General features: G+C 41.5%; 2 protein-coding genes across 2 annotated transcripts in view; both read right to left on the minus strand.

The window, feature by feature from the left end:
* Positions 1 to 1,474: 1,474 nt before the first annotated feature.
* LOC124253281 (D-aspartate oxidase-like) lies at positions 1,475 to 13,526 on the minus strand. The gene is made up of 6 exons (XM_046687026.1): positions 13,509 to 13,526; positions 9,878 to 9,933; positions 8,341 to 8,455; positions 7,417 to 7,478; positions 6,450 to 6,568; positions 1,475 to 1,802 (listed from the first exon to the last, which is right to left on the minus strand). Exons 1-6 carry the CDS (start codon positions 13,524 to 13,526, stop codon positions 1,657 to 1,659), a joined length of 516 nt encoding a protein of 171 aa, XP_046542982.1. The 3' UTR covers positions 1,475 to 1,656.
* Positions 13,527 to 18,228: 4,702 nt separating this feature from the next.
* LOC124253286 (general transcription factor 3C polypeptide 5-like) overlaps positions 18,229 to 20,891 on the minus strand; it is a 117,562-nt gene continuing 114,899 nt past the window's right edge. The window contains exon 9 of the mRNA XM_046687030.1: positions 18,229 to 18,999. Within this exon, the coding sequence (XP_046542986.1) occupies positions 18,839 to 18,999 (161 nt within the window). The 3' untranslated portion in view covers positions 18,229 to 18,838. The remainder of the gene's footprint in view (positions 19,000 to 20,891) is intronic.

Consider the following 20,891-nt stretch of genomic DNA (forward strand, 5'->3'; position numbering starts at 1 on the left):
ACCGCCGCCATATAGCTGGAATATTGCTGAGTGCGGCGTAAAACTAAACTCACTCACTCACTCACTCAGACAAAATGTAGGTATAACTTACTAGTAACTTGGCAACATGATGGATTGTTTAGTAAATGATATCTATTTGAATGTGACATCAGTAGATCCTGACGGGCGTCCTTGGCTTCTTTTGATTAAAGAAGAAGACTTTTTATGGCTAGATAAATTCTTTATTGCAATAGATGCGACGTTTCGATTTAGATGCTTACACCATCATCAAGCAAACGACATTGCACCTATTCATTTGCTTGATTACCTTGTTAGGATCTACACCGAAACATCGCATCTATTGCAATATAGATGTTGTCTGTCCATAAAAACAAAATCCTCATCATCATGTCAGCTTCTAAAAACGCCCCTTAAAGAAGATCGTTTGGGTAGTATATACTATATGAATTAACAGGATAGTATTGCAACACAACAAAATTTAAAATATCAGTGAAATGTATACATGTTCACGTCTACCTTAACAATCTGTATAGAAAACTGGGCACGGTTCCTCAAAGCGATCTTAGCGCTAAGGCGATCGTGACCATATTTTAACATGGGCGTACGGTATACCGGTAATAGGAGGGCTGAGATCGCTTTGTGTAACGGGGCCTTGGAAATGTACCTATGGACCTGAGTGAAGTACTTACTGTGTGGCGTCCGGTATGGGATCGATAGAACTCGATGTACTAGTTCTATTTTAATACAGTTTACATTATATTATATACAATATTATATGCAGTGTACGTGTATATTTTTAAATTCTGATAGTTTTGAAATAAAATCATATGTCAAAAGTTTATTTCCGTTGGTATGTTAATGGTCCAGGGTGGAAGGGGGCCGTGCTTGTCCCGCTTGACATTGTCTTCCCCAGACAAGGGAGCTCACTCCCTACTAAAGTCCAGTTTCCTCCCTTGATACATTGGGCTGAGATTTCGTTGCTCGATCGTAGCGCCACCAGTGGCTATTACTAGTTACGGCCCTTCTATATTAATCCTATTTTATCATTTTGATTGACGATTTAACTTTTGACGGGATACCCGTGAAGATCCGAGCAAGACTGGTTTTCAGTCGTAAGCGGCGACTAATGAATCGGGTGGTCTGGCTCGCTGACTTGGCTGACACATGTCATCGTACCCAAACAACTTAGATCGATGCTCATGCTGTTGATCACTGGATTGTCTGGTCCAGGCTCGATTATTTACAGACCGCCGCCATATAGCTGGAATATTGCTGAGTGCGGCGTTTAACAACAGATAAACAAACAAACAAAGCAGACGGGAAATCGTACAGCCATGAGTGGGAAGTACGGATCCACTCGGATTAGTCCGTTACCTACATGACACCTCGGTCAATACCAAATCGTGACATTGCACCATTTCACTATAGCATCTCGACTGTGTACCTGCTTATATAGTTTGAACAACCTGACGGCTGATTTTTTAGAAATGTTTTTAATGATTAATATATAGAATTTATATCAAATAGCGCTTTTGTATGGACCGCCGGCACCGCCGCCACATTGGGTTGTATAACAAAATGGTTAACTTCAATATGGGTTGTTCCCAATGACCTGGACTGAGATGAGCCGACACAATGCAACCAAGGGGAGATAATTCAAAGTCGTGACGTATGTGCAAACATTTCTTTAACAAGTTCTGCTGCGTGAACGGCCGTTCCCCAACTCAAACTGATGCCAGTCGTCCCGTGACCGTAGTTATGCACAACCTTGAAAATGAGATCAACGTTCAGGAGTGAGTGAGTGAGTTTAGGTTTACGCCGCTTTTAGCAATATTCCAGTAATATCACGGCGGGGACACCAGAAATGGGCTTCACACATTGCACCCATGTTAGGAATCGAACCCGGGTCTTCGGCGTGACGAGCCAACGCTTTAACCACAAGGCTAACGCACCGCCCTACCTACGTTTAGGAGACTAGCGTTTATTCATTATTTAATAACGCATTACAGAGAAGACTCGCTAACGCCATTTAGTGTCGGTAGAGTAGTGAAAGCGTTCCTTTGAGCGCATTATTACCCAGCCTCTTAAGTCTTATCCCACCGGGTGCCCATTCACTGCAGGGTGAGCACAGGCGATTTTGAACAAACTCACATGCCTAAGGGTACAATGTGGAAAGTACATCCCTGATGTTCTCCGTTATATAAAAGCACTCACCTAACTGGCCCCCAATGACCCCTATGTACAGACGAATTCTTGATGGCTCAGGCATAAATGTTACGCTGCTTGTCTCGAAGTACGGATACCTCGTCATAACGCAGTGGTGCCGTAGATTTCGAGTGAGGTTGATTGTCATTTCCATGTTTGCAATACTCGTGAAATGAATACATTTGAGTGAGTATGGTTATACGCCGCTTTTAGCAATATACTAGCAATATTTAGCAATATTCTAGCAGGGGCACCAGAAATGGTCTTCACACATTGTACCCATGTGGGGAATCGAACCCCACAGTCGCTGAATCGGTCATCAGCGTGAAGAGCGAGCGAATGCTTTAATTACTAGGCTACCCCACCGCCCCGAAAACATTTAAGAGCCACGATGCCAGCTATATTGTGTTTGCACGATACGAAGACAGTCCCGTCTGCTAACTATGGGAAAGACGATCATTCAACTGAAATAGAAGCCAGTTGCATTGTTTTGTCAAAAAAGAAAGACTATGTGAAACATACAAGCCCAGTGAGATTTAAACGATCTAAAAATATCTTTGATATATACTGATATTGATTATGTGTTAAGTCCCCTGGGCAATTTGAACACACGTATATACAGCATATGTGGAACATACAAACCCACCGACTCTCAATCAGTCTGAACATATCTTTGATACATATTGATTGTATAAATATACTCAGCAGCTTACAAAACGTCAGTACGAATTCAAAATTAGATAGTCACTGTAATCAAATCATTACAGAAATAGACATAATAAGCGGATCAAACACAGTTTTTGTGTACAATATCTTGACACATCAATGAATAATTCAGCACAATTTCAAGACATTACGTGAACGTTTGCAGTCCATTCAGACCCTTGACTTCAGTATCTAGTGTGACCACCACGAGCGGCAATAACTACAGCACAGCGTCTAAGCATAGAGTACATCAATCGATTGATGGAGGCCATTGGCACCTTTAACCACACTTTGAGAAAGGCCTGGTGCAATAAATCGGCTGTGTTCGGCCTTGGTATGACATTAATCAGTCTCCTCTGAATTTCATCCCAAAGATGTTCAGCTGGGATTAAATCAGGACTAAGGGCTGGCCACTGCATAATGTTGACACTGTTCTGCTGTAGGAAGTCCCGTGTAGCTCTGGCAGTATTGGCCAGGGCGTTATCATGCTGGAAAATGTTGTTCCGGTGACGTGTAAAATGTGGTATGACGTTGGGTCTGAGAGCTTGGTCGATGTAGCGCACCGCTGTGATGCCGCCTATTCTCCCTGGACCAAGGTTCTGGAACACCACAGGACCCACTCTCTTGTTCAGGCCTATTCCACCCCATACCATGATGCTTGCATCTCTCCATGAGTCTCTTTCCATAACACATTGGTCTGAGTAACGCTGGCCACGTCGTCGCCATATTCTTGTTCTGCCCACTGCAGTTGATACGCAGTACCGACTCTCATCTGTGAACAGAACAGTTCCCCATTGCCTGTATCGCCAGTGTTGGTGTTGTAGGGCAAACTGTAGACGTTCACGCCGATGAAGAGGGGTGAGGAAAGGTCCACGGTAAGGTCTACGGCAATGGAGGTTCCCGCTGTTAAGACGTCGCCGTACTGTATCAGTACTGATTGGTCTTCCATGTGTTCTCACTGTGTGGGGTGCCTGCATGAAGGGATTCTGTACATGCTGTCGCACAACATGGCGGTCTTGTCGGGGGCGATCATTTGTGGTTTTGGTGGCCCGGACATTTTGCTGCAGCCTGTAGATGGTCCGAACGTCGACCTGGAAGTGATTGGCAACGCCTTGTGCAGTGTGGCCAGCTTCAAGTCTTCCTAGCGTCTGGTTCCTCTGAGCTGTCGTGAGTCGCGGCACCCTGCTGACGTTGTAATGTGAATGTTTCAACCAGGTTTGGGGATGCATTTTATAGGGCTGGTCTTTGTGAACAGCATGTGCAACATGAGTTGCATGAAAAACATCTCCGAGATCAGGTTGCGTTTTTGAGACCATTTCCTTGGTTCCATTCTGAATTTGGGAAGGAATGTCTTTGCTCAGGTAAAGTTGAAGATGTTGTCACAAATATACAATTAAAACATTAAATGAGTTTACTGCGAAGGAAAATTCCAAACTGACGTTTCATTTGCTGCTTAGTATATAATCCACAAAACCATTTCATAACCATAAGAAATTTCTGCTGAAGGGCTGTGTTATCATTTTATTCCCAAAGAGGTTACTCCTGTCATATCTTCCTACGTAACCTCTGTTCTAATACGGCCCTTTCATGGTGTGAGCGTTCAAGACTCGTGATTGGAGGCAATCAGATTTAGTTGTGCAATCAGCGACGTTGTTTCAAAAGTAATCATTCGCAAGGCCTCGGTAATTTCGGTATGCTTCGAGAAAACTAAACTTCTTCCCCTGCGTGATGCGCAAACGTTTCTTCTAGACAGAACTCAGTCATGTTATGGTGGATCAGTGGCGTCTCCATCGCCCTCGCTGACAACGGACAAGCTAGCCATTAAACGTCTTGTGTGTAACATCAACACAAGTCCCCGGCAGATGGGGGATATTTGTGGCCCCACATCTGCTTGTGTTAGTGAAGTTGAATCTAAGTCGATATAACACGTGTTCTGATTGGATAGAAAGAAGGGAGATAATTCGTGTTGCGATCTTTTGCCGCTAGGGGATTTTACGAGAACCGGGTAATATGGCCGTATTGGAACAGAGGTTCGTAGGAAGATATGACAAGTAACCTCTGTGGGAAAAGAATGCTGTGTTATATGGACCACTGATAATGATGGGCGAAACGATCTCAAGCACTGGCTTAGGTCGTCAATGTTTACATTGGAAAATTACGTGAAGATCTTAGTACAAATAGGGATTTGAATTGCACATCACATATTTCATTTGAACTCCTGCCTTGAGGCTCTTGTTTCCATATCGGATGACCTCATGGTCATACAGCAGTGAGTTTTGTCGAATTTGTTTTTCGTTTAACGCCGAACTCAGCAATATTCTTGTCGTAAGAGGCGACTAATGGGATCGGGTGGTCAGGCTCGCTGACTTGGTTGACACATGTCATCGGTTCCCAATTGCGCAGATCGATGCTCATGCTGTTGATCACTGGATTGTGAGGTCCAGACTCGATTATTTACAGACCGCCGCCATATAGATGGGATATTGCTGTGTGCGGCGTAAAACTAAACTCACTCACTTGATCTGACCCCAAAATGAAAAACACTTCCAAAATGAGTGAAAACAGTTGCCAAAACACTGCAAACACAATGAACCACCACACATATGGCTTCCGCAACAAATGCATCACCATCACACGAATAATTATTTCATGGATCATATTCAGCCACCATCCTACCGATGAGATCATCGGATTGTTCTGACATTGAAAACGACAATCCAAATACTTGCTGACCTTAGGGTAGTCTGTCTCACAGTCCCTGAACCACATTATTTTCCCTACCGTCAAGCTCTATCTGCAGTGTTCATGCCCTGAATAAAGCAAGTCTAGATTTCCTCAGGTTCTGAATCTGGTCTCCCTAGCTGGGGCTCCTTTTTAATTTAAATGGGTTTATTTGTTAGTATCAAAATCAAATATACGGCATCTATTCAGAGACTCAGCGTTAGTCTTACCTTAAGGATACAAGTAAGAAGTTACACAGAATTATCCCTCTTGCATAGAAATACGTCTCACCTTCTTTCCAAAATCCTTTGTTTAGAAGTAAACGATACAGCAGATCCCAAATACTGTATCTGAAGAATTTATTACGTCCGCCATCCAGCGTGGCTTCACACACCTTTATAATCTTTAGTGTGTCAGTAAAGCTGTTGCTGTCATATCAGTTGGTCACTGACTTCACAGAGTTAAAGTGAGTGAGTGAACATATTTTACGCCGCTTTTACCAATATTCTAGCAATATCACGGCGAGGGATACCAGAAATGGGCTTAACACATTGTGCTCATGTGGGGAATCAACCCCGGGTATCGGCGTGAAAGATCTCCGACACTACACAGATCCTTTAACCGTCCGGCTACCCCCACCGACCCTCTGAGTTACACATTCCTGTCTGCCTTTGTAGTAAGCGATCTTAGCAATCTTAGATCGTAACTCCCATACCTTAAAATACATTTTTAATTCATTCTCTAGGGTGTGGGCAGGGTTGCGGTGTGGGAGGGAGTGATTGTTTTCTCTTTCCAGATGTCAAGGGAATATCAAGTACCTTGAGTGGAGGCCATAGCTTTGTGAAGTTTCTCCCAGATGTCCTTAGACGTATCATGGCGCACGCTGGTGCTGTAATCCCCGACAGTCTTGAAGCCTCCAATACCAACGTTGTCCACACTGAAACAATCAACGATGTTTTTACTGTTTATGTAACGTGCAAGTTTACGGTGAAAAAACCGTAACCGACTGTCTGGTTCAGAATCGTTTATTTATAGACGGTCATCATGTAGCCACAGTTCCCGACATCAGATTCCCGATACTACCCATATCCTGATATCAGATTCCCAACACTACCCATATCCTGATATCAGATTCCCGACACTACCCATATCCTGATATCAGATTCCCAACACTACCTATATCCTGATATCAGATTCCCGACACTACCCATATCCTGATATCAGATTCCCGACACTACCCATATCCTGATATCAGATCCCCGACACTACCCATATCCTGATATCAGATTCCCAACACTACCCATATCCTGATATCAGATCCCCGACACTACCTATATCCTGATATCAGATTACCGACACTACACAGATCCAAGACACTACAAAATTCCCGACACTGCACAGATCTTGATATCATATTCCCGATACTACACAGATCCAAGACGCTACACGGATCCCTGACACTACACAAATTCCCGACACTACACAGATCCTGATATCGGATTCCCGACACTACACAGATCCAAGACACTACACGGATCCTCGACACTACACAGATCCAAGACACCACCCATATCCTGATATCAGATTCCAAACACTACACAGATCCAAGACACTACACGGATCCCCGACACTACAAAAATTCCCGACACTGCATAGATCCTGATATCAAATCCCTGACACTACACAGACCCCTATCGCAGAGGTCAGCTGCAATAAAATGTCTAATAGCGTTTATAACATGTTTGCAAATAAGAGCCCCTGCCACAAACAACTTCCATGTCTTACTTGTGGATAAAGTAGAATGAGTTCGAGCTGTGTAGGAAGTGTTTCACCCATGGAGCGGACACCTGCAGGTGAGAAAGAGACAAAATATATTGTTTCCAGAGGCGATGGGGTAGCCTAGTGGTTAAAGCATTCGCTCGTCACGCCGGGTTCGATTCCCCACATGGGTACAATGTGTGAAGCCAATTTCTGGTGTCCCAATCGAGCTATTGCTGGAATATTGCTAAAAGTGGCGTAAAACTAAACTCAACCACTCTTTTGTTTCCCCCAACCTACGTTTAGTTGAACTTGCACATAAAGATATTTTCAATTACCGACCAAGTATGCTTGGGGAAACACTCTGCAAACCGTGAAGTGAGTGAGTATGGTTATACGCCGTATTTAGCAATAGCGTAACAATATCACGGCAGTTGACAGTATTAATGGTTTTGCAAGGCACTCTAACGAAAGCAACTCGCATTACATTTGCATGTACGGGGTTAATTTAAATAATTACACTATGTGCATAGAATAACGACTGCTCGACGGTAAATGGACCAGTGGCTACACTTGTTTAAGGTAAGAGGGGCGGTGGGGTGGTTTAGTGGTTAAAGCGTTCGCTCGTCACGCTGAAGACCCGGGTTCGATTCCTAACATGAGTACAATGTGTGAAGCCCATTTCTGGTGTCCCCCGCCGTGATATTGCTGAAAGTAAACTCACTCACTTTAAAGGTAAGTCACGAAAGACAATCGAGCTGGTGACGTATTTAGGTCAGGGTGAACTGTTCCACTGTCATCACGGAGTGTTTTCAGGTGGGTCAAACACATAGGTGATGCTATTCATTTATTGGTGTCGAAAGCCTCAGATCCCAAAGTCTCCGGATCCGCGCCAACCCCGCTCACCCAGATATTTTGTTTATTCATCCTTGGGTTTCCACTCTCACCCATCCTCAGCATCTGTCCCCTCATTGGCTGCAACTTCTCGTCTCCAGTCAGGGCCTTGGCCCCTAAACCAGCACAGTTAACCACCACGTCATACTCGCCTTCAAGCTGTGAAAATGAAGGAAAACCTTTGTGGCATGTCACTGAATTATATTTAACAGGAACTTTCAGTCATCAGTCATGAGTAATACTGAGTTTCAACAATCCCATTTTCACATATATACTGACCGCCAAAAGAAACGTGAAGTTCATCAATATCTACTCTGACGTAAATCTACAGTGTTGAATAGGTTTCTCATACCCTGAATACTGTTTTTCACGGCAAAAGACAAAATGATTACCACAAACGCAGCATACGTGACGTCACACATCACTTAACTGTACAGCCATTGCGCAAAACTATCACCAACACGACCTGTTCTGCGCAGCCTATCCGGCTAGCGAGAACGCGTGTTCATTGCAGTCATTGTTTCGCCTTATTTTGAATGCAAAGGGTAATTTTAAAACTATATATTTATTTGAATGTATTTTCTAACATTGACACCCTTCCAACTGATATTTGTTGGTGCACTAAAGCATATTGTTGTCACGGATTCGATGGATGTATCACGTTTATAGTGTTTACTTGAGGGAGCAAAATGTAAATCGGCAAAAGTGCTGCTTTTTTCATTCAATAAAGGACGATTCTTGAAAATCCTTGGTTATATCTTAAAAGGAACTGTTTTATAGAATACACCTATAGTGTGCCGATATTAGGGCTGTGTGTTGGCAAATAAACTGTATTGCAATATATAGCGATTCAGGTAACCGTATTGCGATACGTATTGTGATATACTGGGAACTAAGTGTCTAACAGTGAGTGACACTAATTGTGGATATCAATCCTATTTTCTACATTTTAAGTGCCATAACCTATATGTTATGGTTCTGATAACAGCAATCTCAAAATTAGGTTGCATAATCAGGGATTCTATTTTCTTTTTTTTACAATTTATAACATATACGAGACTTTCATGTCAAAATCCGACTATGTCGGACGTGCGACATTTTTCTCATGTTGTGTTCGTATTATTTCGACCGCCTTCGTGGTGTAGTGGTTAGAGCGTCCGCACGGAGAGCGGAAGGTCGCGGGTTCGACCCCCGACCGCGTCATACCAAAGGACGCTAAAATATAGCACTTGTTGGTCCCTGCCTGGCGCTCGCTATTAATGGGTAAAACAAGGACTGGTCGGCTCGGAGTCAGTAAAATGTGTCTGAGTGGGGTATTCATGCTTCACTGCGGCATGGTATCACAGTGGGCTAGCACTATAAAACCAGCTTAAGTCTGGGCTAGTACAAGGGCTACACACAAACACGCATGCACGTCGTCATATGAACGAAATATTCTCAAGCACGACGTTAAACCCAATTTCACCTCACCACACCTCGTGTTATTTCACAGGCAATAAATTGGTTTAGATCGTAAGTGACGTTCCCCGTCTTATCATTTATTGTTCTTGGGACATCTCCAGACCTGAACCCGTGACATAAGTATTTAAGTGTGCTCACTTTCCTCTGCTGCACAGCCCCACCTCGGGTATACCGATATATCGCAACACGCTTTTCAAACAATACGTATTGCAATATTTCTTTCTTAGAACCGGTATATTGGGTAAAGAGCGTATGTGAAGATTTGTGATTATCTGTATGGTTCAAATCAAGCTCTGCACAGACTTTCATTCCACATCAAATGTTTTTCTTCATTATTCAATGACAAAACGTTTACTGTAATACTATAAATTGTATAAAAATTAAAATAGAATCCCTGATTATGCAACTTAATTTTGAGATTGCTGTTATTATACCGATACATCCTGCTGGAAAAGAGAACGGCACGAATCGCAGATAAAATGGTCGGTGTATTTCAACATTGTACAGTCCACTTCCCACACAGTCCTAAATAATAATGAAAGATAATGTTTGCTGACTTTAGCCTGGAGATAATTTATTTTTACAAATGACTCAGTAAATATAATCCGTTGTCCCTATGGTAACGTGCCGGTATGTTTGACATAAAGCCAATATATTTGGACTTCAGTAGGACATGCGCCTGCATGTTTGTCATCAAACCAGTGTAGACTCCAGTTAGGAACACGGAATGTGTGCCATCAAACCAGTATGCAACCAAAAAATCAAACATAATTAAAACACAATTATCACTTATTCATGACATATAACATACATTGCTGGTTATGAAAAAACATATAAACAAAATTATAAGCATACAATCGCAAATCGAAAGTGCAATAATTTGTACTTGGGTTTACTTCCCAAGAAACGAAGCAGCCGGGATACCGAACCCAGTCAGAGCGGGTGGGTGTGCACTCAAGTGTAATATCAACAAAACATTAGAAAAATAGCTCACATCAAAGCCTTCACCGAGTATTCACCGGACAACCCGCATCCAACCTGCGCGAACCTATTTCGCTAAGCATGTGCTATGGAATCGAGTCGTCTTTTGCGATGAATCCAGGTTTACCCTTAGATTTGCGGACGGCAGGCATAGAGTCTGAAGACGGTATGCCCAATGTTGTGTACAGGACGTCGACAGATTCGGGGGCGGAAGTTGCATGGTGTGGGGTGCTTTCTGTGTAAACAACCGTTCACGACTTCTGGTCATCCGTGGAAACCTCACAGCTGCTGCTTACCGCGACCAGGTGCTCACCCCTGAACTCGTTCCTTTCATGGCGGCTCATGGCCCAGGTCTACATTTACAGCATACCGCGATGTTGACACGAAATTTCCTTCAAAACGCTGGAATCAACGTGATGGACTGGCCATCGAGGTCCCCTGACCTTAATACAATAGAGCACGTTTGGGTTGCACTTGGGAGAAGGCTTCGTGGTCTTAGGAACCAACCTCAGAATTTGCAGGAACTTGGCGCTGCCGTGCAAGAGCAATGGCGCAGAATCCCCAACCATGTGTTCACAAGCATCAGGCAGTCAATGAGGAGACGGTGTTTGGCAGTGGTGAATGCGCGGGGCGGCCATACACGATACTAAACTGAGAAATTTCGCATTTTTATTCTTTTGACTTGAAATTCTGTATACCCATGTTTTGGAACGGCGGTGTAGCCTAATGGAACTGATTATGGCACTGTCAGTGTATCGAGTACATCATATAGATCTCAGCAATGAAATAATAACAATTTCACCATCTTACCATCTCTTGTTCTTTTATAGTTCCCTGAAGAAAGAATGTGAAGTTTCTTTTTTGACTCAGTATATATTCTCACGCCGTTATCAAGATAAAAGTTACTACAACCAGGTAAATAGAAGTATATATGCATAGTGACAAGCAGCAAATTAACAACAACAGGTTTATAGCACATTGTTGGGACCAACGGGAGAGTAAGATCAACAAGTCGAAATCCACTCCATTGTCCAAGTGATGTAATCAATTAATCAGCTTGTTTAGCCTGAACGACGTACATCGAAATGCCGCTCTATGCAATAAACAGGGAGTTGTTATCACGTAAGTGGTATGTTTCGTTATGCATTACCATACTGTTTACTGCAGTATAAGTGAGATCTGCTTCAGTTTGCGAATGACCAATCTTTTGAAATGATGATTGATCTCAGATTAAAACATCTCATTCCAAATTCGTGTTTTCTATTTCAGGTACTAAGAAATACTGAGTTTTTACATATTAGATATAAATATATCGGTACCAGTTTGACGTGTCTGGTCATGAGTTAACTAACATAGTGATTATATATTTTTTACCATTACATGTGTCATTAACACGTCATTTATGCCCTTATAATGTTCTCTGATCCATTTCATCATACATCATTTATTTCATTCAATGTTTTGAAGCTCATATGATAACATGAGAAATGTTACTGTTCCAGTTCCTTTCGAAGTGTGAAATTATTTTTGTTCCTCGAGTGTTCCAACCAATATAGTCATTATGGTTACAAACAGCCTAATTTTTAATGCCTCTCAAGTTAGATGTTATACACGCGTGCATGCACACACACCCACACAAAACATCCGTAATTTGTGAATTCTGTTCGGACGATAAAGAAATATCTAATTTGATAAGAATCACTATATAAATTATCTTCCCTTACTCTGAGAGAAGCATGGCATTATTCGTTCATTTTTTGATAATTTTATCTGCAAAAAAAGTAGGTATTATTAAAAATGTGAAACAAACTTTGGCATACTACCATTGTACTAACATTGCGACATTGACCAAGGAATAATGTTAAGTTTAGTCTGTTTTCAATGTCATAATATGTGAGGTTCCTCTTTCACACATACATACAAACTGACAGCATAACACAAAACAATATGCAACCAACCAAATTCAATACAATACAACTTTCACCGCCTGTGCATACCACACTGTACATCACATGATTAACAAACCTACAGCTCAGCAGATAATAACTTACCTTTTTAATAAGAAAAGCAAGATTTATGGATGTCAACTTCTTTATTGTGAATAACACGACATTTCGGAGCATATGCTTGCTCCCTCATCAGGTGAAAATCAGGTCACAGTAAAGAAGTTGACATCCATAAATCTTGCTTTTTGTATGCATTCCACTACTAAATGCCCATCAAAGATTTAACTTACTTTTAGAGGCTTCTTTAAGAGGCATAAAAACTTGCAACTTGGTTTTCCTCCCAGAGGCTGAAGGCCTTGTTAATTGGTGACTCTTAACTACCTTGACTCACTCATCAATTAACAAGGGATTAGGTCCTGGACATTACCAGCGTTCGGCACGTCTTGGTCCGGGATACGATCAGGGTGGAAACCACTTGAATACCTCATTTTGTGTAAAAAAGATTGTTTGTATCTATGGACTGCAATGTTCTCTACCTAAATATCAATTTCGGCAGGCGTCGGACAATATTTGCAAGAACCAAACGGCTCGGATTGTAGGGAGCTCGCCAATGGTTTGGCCATGCTTTCTACATTACCAGCGTTCGGCGCGTCTTGGCCCGGGATTGGAAACCACTTGAATACCTCATTTTGCGTAACAATTGTGTTTGTATCTATAGACTGCATTATTCTCTACCTAAATATCGATTTTGGCAGGTATCGGTTAATATTTGAAAGAACCAGACGGCTCGGAGTGTAGGGTGCACGCCAATAATTTCAACATACTGTACTTTCCTACATTACCAGCATTCGGCATGTCTTGGCCCGGGATACGAGCAGGATGGAAACAACTTGAATACCTCATTTTTTGTAAGAATTTTTTTTTGTATCTACAGACTGCAATGTTTCCTACCTAAATATCAATTTATGCAGCTTTCGGATAATATTTGACAGAAACAGACTGCTCGGAGTGTAGGGTGCTCGTCATTAATTTTAACATGCTTTCTACATTACCAGCATTCGGCATGTCTTGGCCCAGGATACGAGCAGGGTGGAAACAACTTCAATACTTCTTTTGATGGTAAAATTTCGGTTGTTTCTATAGACTGCAATGTTTTCTACCTAAATATCGATTTATGCAGCCAAAAACCTGGTAATGTAGAAAGCGTGTTGATATTATTGGCGAGCTCCTTACACTCCGAACCAGACGGCTCGGAGTGTAGGGTGCTCGCCAATAATATCAACACGCTTTCTACATTACCAGGGTTCGGCACATCTAGGCCCGGATACGACCAGGGTGGAAACAACTTGAGTACTTCTTTCTATCCAAACATTTTGTTTGTATCTATAGACTGCAATGTTTTCTACAGAAAAATCAATTTATGCTGCTGTCGGATAATATTTGACAGAACCACACGGGTCAGAGTGTTGGGTGCTCGCCAATAATATGAACATGCTTTCTATATAACCAGCGTTCGGCACGTCTTGGCCCGGGATAGGAGCAGGGTGGAAACAACTTGAATACTTCTTTTGATGGAAAACTCGCGTTTGTATCCCAAGACTGCAATGTTTTCTGCCCTAAATATCAATTTATGCATCTGTCGGATAATATTTGACACAAGCAGACGGCTCGGATTGTAGGGTGCTCGCCAAAAATTTGAACATGCTTTCTACATTACCACAGTTCGGCACGCCGTCTTGTTCGGGGATATGAGCAGAGTGGAAACAACGTGAATAACTCATTATGAGTAAAATATTTGGCTGTATTTATAGACTGCAATGTTTTCTACCTAAATATCAATTGATGTCGATTTCGAATAATAGCATGGCAATAGTTTGGAAATGCTTACTACATTACCAGTGTTCGGCACGTCTTGGCCCGGGATACGATCAGGGTGGAAACCACTTGAATACCTCATTTTGTGTAAAAATTGTGTTTGTATCTATAGACTGCATTATTCTCTACCTAAATATCGATTTTGGCAGGTGTCGGATAATATTTGAAAGAACCAGACGGCTCGGAGTGTAGGGTGCTCGCCAATAATATTTTCTTAATTAACCACTGCAGCTCTGTCTCTTCCCTGGGAGGGGACTTCCTCTTAGGGGGGATACTGTGTAGATGTCTCTGAAAGAGCGACAGAGAGGAGAGAAACCTCAGAAGGACTCTGCATTAACAACTCACACTCTGATGCCTGAGAGGCACCTATCTGCAAGGCTACCATGCTTCTTTGTGTTCATTACCTTGCGTAAACGTGCTAATAAATATTTATCAAATTGAAATGGTGATATGTATGCACTATATTTACGTAATACTAAATGAACGGTACAGAAATAGCACACAGGTGTGTCTCAGCCGCTTACAATCGTAGATGCAGTGTTGACACGAGTGTCAAACACTTCAATTAGTGTGAATATTAACATCGTCAAGATATTTTATACATCCTAACTACAATTCACGGCCTAATTTGGATAAAGAGGCCGAAATATTGAGGATATTAGCGGCAAAAATTACCCATAGAGTCCACCCAACCGCCTGCTTGGGCGGGATCTAGTCAAATGTGCCGAAGGACAAAAGGGCCAAGAAGTGCCTAAGTCCAAATGGGCCGTGGTGAAAGTCAAATGGGCCGTGAAAAAATGTCAAAAGGGCCTTATTCTTAGTCATATGGGCCGAACGAAAAAAATGTCTACAAATGTTCTTCAATTTTTATTGACATATATAGCATTAAAACATAATATAACAATAATAAAAAAAAGTAATTGCGAAGCATGTCTTTGCATTTAATGGCAGTACATATAGTTCATAATTTAAAGTACTTAAGCACTAAGTGTTGTGAATGTTGTGTGTTGGAAAGCAGGGTATACCAAGAGTCGAGATACAATAAAAACATTAGACTCACAGCTTTTAATTAGATTTAAAACTATTTACACTATTTAATTATGTAATTTATTGAATGTTTATTTTTCTTCCCTTTTGATTTCGGTCCATTTGACGTTTGGTCTTGGCCAATTTGACTTTTCTTTTCGGCCCTTTGGCCCATTTGACTACAATCTGCTTGGTCGGTGAAGGAGAGAGTGATGAGAGCTGGGCTCAGGTCACATGGGCAGGAAAGGGGAGGCTACTCGTGGGTGAGTCACAGGGGCTTGTATTGCTGAAAACAGAGACCATATTATATGGTCTCTGCTGAAAATAATACGTCCTGGGTCCTACAAGCGTACACTGATATCCATATAGATATAAAGAAGGATCCTTCTTTATATGTATATGGATATCAGTGTACGCTTGTAGGATCCTTCTTTATATGTATATGGATATCAGTGTACGCTTGTAGGATCCTTCTTTATATGTATATGGATATCAGTGTACGCTTGTAGGATCCTTCTTTATATGTATATGGATATCAGTGTACGCTTGAAGGATCCTTCTTTATATCTATATGGATATCAGTGTACGCTTGAAGGATCCTTCTTTATATGTATATGGATATCAGTGTACGCTTGTAGGATCCTTCTTTATATGTATATGGATATCAGTGTACGCTTGAAGGATCCTTCTTTATATCTATATGGATATCAGTGTACGCTTGTAGGACCCAGGACGTATTATTTTCAGCAATACAAGCCCCTGTGTGTAACCCGTGATGTGTCCCACCAGCGACAGATGTTGCTGCGTCAGTCTTGGTCTGTGTAGGTTACTTTAACCTAGCTTATAGACATAATGATTTCCTATTCACTGATGTTATCTATGCGGGGAATACATGTGTGAGTGTGTGACTATTGCATTTTGTGTTTAAAAATAGTATTACAACACAACATCTCATGTTGTTCATGACTGGTCACGATGATGTAAATTTACATAAAACTTGGTGAGTTTGGGTTGGGCTGGAATGTGGTGAGTTTGTGTTGGTCTGGAATGTGGTGAGTTTGTGTTGGGCTGGAATGTGGTGAGTTTGGGTTGGGCTGGAATGTGGTGAGTTTGGGTTGGGCTGGAATGTGGTTGGTTTGGGTTGGGCTGGATGTGGTTGGTTTGGGTTGGGCTGGAATGTGGTTGGTTTGGGTTGGGCTGGATGTGGTTGGTTTGGGTTGGGCTGGAATGTGGTGAGTTTGGGTTGGGCTGGAATGTGGTGAGTTTGGGTTGGGCTGGAATGTGGTGAGTTTGGGTTGGGCTGGAATGTGGTTGGTTGACGTTGTGAACACATGCTGCAAGTGATTAAGCTCATTTTCTAGCTCCATGGTTGTGGAGTTGATGTTCTTGCCACTCTTCGTTAGGGTTAATATGACACTAGATAGACCAAACCAGACTATTAAAATGTTGATTCATCTTGATGACATATCATGAGATCACAAAACAGAACATCAGCCTCACTTGCCTATGGACAATCTTACCATTTTGAAAACCTTTACCAGTAGTCAGATATTATATATTATTTGTAACAAATAATGAATAAAACTTCGAAAACATTTCGAGTATGACAATTCCAACTGATAGGCATGTATAGTATACATCCTGATTTTTTATGGGTGGTGGGGTAGTCTGATAATCAAAGCGATTGCTCATCACGCCAAAAACCTGGGGTCAATTCCCCATGTGGGTACAATGTGTGAAGAACATTAGGTGTGCCCAGAATTATATTCCTGGAATATTACTCAAAGCTACATACAGCACACTCCTTGGTTTGAATTTGATCATGGTGAAGGACACACAATTAGGCACCTTACTCTGAGAGTGTGGGTTTGAATCTCGAATAGGACTCAACCCAAAAGTACTAGAATCTGTACCATGCTGAGGAAATATAATGCCAACGACAAATATAAATGTCGTTTCCTGACTGGCTGAGCGCTCTTCTACTATTTTCAATGTACCCCGCTTACAAGCGAGTAACATTTTCTATGTACCCTGCTGGGAACGCGGAACTCATTTGGTAATTCATAGTAGCAATTCTTTATCTCGAATAACATTGAATCACGTATGATGAACGGAAATTACCGCTGTTTCGCAAATGGAAATCGATGGAAGGGAGTACTCTGTAAACTGTTTTTCTTGTTGTCTTGTCGTCTGGTACTCCATACTATGATCCGATACCCGTGCTTCAAACAGTTCAAACTTACCATTGAGGTGTTCGGTAAGATAAATAGGTTGTTCACTGATGCCTTGGAGCCCATTGGTTGGTACCCTCGATGTTTCTTTATGTTCCCTGAGCCCGAACATCAAGGGTACATCAGCCAATGTCCCCCACAAGACCAGTGAACAACTTATAATATAACATATGTTACATTAGGCCATTTTCTAAATGGCATTGTGTATTCATAGCTTAAAGACCGTGAGCTTTGTCAATTTACACTTGTCAGATGGGTACACAAAGAATGTGATTTAGACAAACAGTTCTCCAACTTCCATTTTTCCAGACACCATGCTGGCTGAGTGGGTTAGATGGCTGACTTTGTGTGATGGCGATTAGGTGCCTAACTGAGAGTGCGGGTTCAAATCTTGGATGGAACTCAATGCAGAAACTACTAGAATCTGTACTTTACTGAGGAAGTTTAATCCCAAATACAACATATGTTACAAATAATTGTATTATTTCTGAAAGTAAAAGCCACAGAGGTAAGAAAACTGAGCCATCCAGGGTTATACAGGAAATGTTATTCCTGAATATTTGATGCTAAAATACGCAATATACAGTGTGTCAAAGCATATGTAAAAATGTGTAAATCTAATTAATGTCAAAATGAAAAACATGCAGAGTAAAAGAGTGATTTGGTAACACAAAACACCATTTGGGGTCAATAATTTGGAGAAGTAGACTTTGCCTTCACAGTACTAAAACTACTGTTTTACTTGTCTAGTGACCACTACAACAACTTTGATATTAGCACACATCTGACCTTACAAATAACCAATTCCAGTAACCTTGACATATTTTAGTACCAGGATATCTCCTTCAGAAGGAACACGATCTCCTATATAATTTGGAAATATTTCAAGAACATAATAAGGGCGACCCAGCATACAAAAGTATAGCTACATTTCTCTTTGAAGTCAAAAAGAGCTACTGTACACACATAGTCTGTACAAATCTTGTCAAAAATTATTGAAAAAGAAAATAGTTTAAAGCATAATATGATAATTTTTCAAATGCAGTCCAGCATCTCTGTTTCCATTTCATTCACTTCCTCCTCCTCTGCTCCAGTGTCTGCCACTATTGGATACACCTCCGAATCATCCTCAGATTCCTCAGGGGCATCCAGCAGCCCTCTTATCTTGCTGACAATACGTCGTCCCCGCCGCGTACCTACAGCCAAATATTCAAAAGTTATATTGTTGAATCAGTCTAATCTGGTATCTAAAACTAATGTCATGGCACAGCACATGATCTGGACATGAAGGCATCAGTTAAATAATAACAATAAAAACACTAACATAAGAACAAATGAAGGTAATATTATTACATATACTGCATAAATATGAAGAACTTAAAAAACACACACAACACTTCATGACACAATTTGTGTAAATGTTTGTTTCACTCATTTGACTAGAATGATTCCAGAACACTACCTTTTTTTACTGTAGACCTAAGAACAACGGAGCTATGGCCTGATAAAGAGGGAACTATTTCTGCTCCGGAACTATTTAAAGTACATGACCCCTGCGACCTTAGCTGTATTTCAGAGATCTGCTCTCGTGTCAAAAACGTGATCTTGGTTGAGTTTATTTTTTTATTTCCAGCCCTCAAATATACTTTAATCACATATAACTCTGGAACCATCCATCCGATTTTGACCAAAACTTGCCTCGTGCTTGTATGCTAGAAGTGTCCATTTCACAATCCAATTAAAAGAACATAGCTCATAAAACAACTGAGGTACAAGTAAAAAATATATATTCTGCTCACTGTAGTTTGTTTCTTGTACACATCACACTGAAAGTGTGAAAGTGAAATGTTTTTGTTCTGTGGTGCATGTTAAAAGTATCACCGTTTGGTGGTTACATCCATTTCATTTTAAAATAAAGAGGAAATTGAGTTAGCTGTAGGAAGCTCCATGAAAATCTACCAACAATCCCCTTTCACCTGTTTTCCAATGCCCAAAGAGCAATACACTTTTGGTGACAAATTTTTGGCTTTAGGCAAACACATGTAATTAACCCTTGTTTCTGGGTTACAGATAAGGAACCATGATAATAAGCGTACTTCAAAGAGTTAATTCAATGTGTTTTTTAGATCATTGAAAAGAATTCTTTAAATTCAGTTGTGAACCCATCAGGTCCTGGTGCTTTTTCAGTTTTTTCAATGCCATTAGACATACCTTCTAGATTGGAAATTTTAACAATAAATATTATATTTATATACTTATCCTATCTCACGATTTGCACTTCTCTCTCTTGCTTCGATGCTGAGTGGAACGAATTAGAACTTTTCCTGTAGGCCTCTCTTGTCCATACGTCCGTGTTCTCCAGGCTGCTCTCCTTATAGGGCAGGTCCCTGCTCCAATGCTGAAGATGCAGCATGCTCCCCTATAAACCCGCGTGACTACCTCAGAGTGATCATTCTCTTCTTGGAGCCAATGAAAGTTAACTGTAACCGCCGTAATCTGAGTAGCGGGGAGGCTGGGCGGGCATACATGGCGTGAGGTAGGATAAGTATATAAATATACAATTTATAGTTAAAATTTCCAAATTTTTAAACTTATCCTGTATCACGATTTGCACTTATCCCACGGTTGGACGGCGGGTTGCAGATTACCCTAAGTCAAAAAGCACTAACAGTACACACTGTATAGGCTAATGACAACTGTAGATAGCAAAGAACAAGGGAGGCCGGATCCGACTAGCATAGTACCTATACTAGTGATAGGTTCTCTTGAACCCTTGGCTTACTAGGCACAATCTCTCCCAAGGAGTGGGTGCTCCCGAGCGATGTGGTCTTCGGCCGCAACCCTCGCATACACAACTAGGTGAGTCACCTCACTTCGTCACTATTTATCAGAGTACCCCCGTAATAAAGTCTTACGACTAGTAAACGGGCCTGCATCTGCTTCGAGACAGCCCGCCAGACCCCGTCACGAAAAGGGGAAAATGAAACTGAATCGGAAAGCTCACACGTTTAACATTCAGTACCAGAACAACATCACATGGCTTCCACTACTTAGCACAGTAAGACCATAACGGTGTGCTAAGGTACTT

The sequence above is a fragment of the Haliotis rubra genome, unplaced genomic scaffold, assembly GCF_003918875.1.
Source record: "Haliotis rubra isolate DU_JTF1 unplaced genomic scaffold, ASM391887v1 Scf538, whole genome shotgun sequence".
Classification (NCBI taxonomy): Eukaryota; Metazoa; Mollusca; class Gastropoda; order Lepetellida; family Haliotidae; genus Haliotis; species Haliotis rubra.

Bases quoted from the DNA above. Each gene is read 5' to 3' on its own strand.
- LOC124253281 (XM_046687026.1), bottom strand. The intron at 8,456-9,877 runs CACACTTAAATA...CAAAGGTTTTCC, and splicing joins GTGCAGCAGAGGAAAGTGAG to TTCATTTTCACAGCTTGAAG. The intron at 7,479-8,340 runs ATGGGTGAGAGT...TCTCACCTGCAG, and splicing joins TGAGGGGACAGATGCTGAGG to GTGTCCGCTCCATGGGTGAA.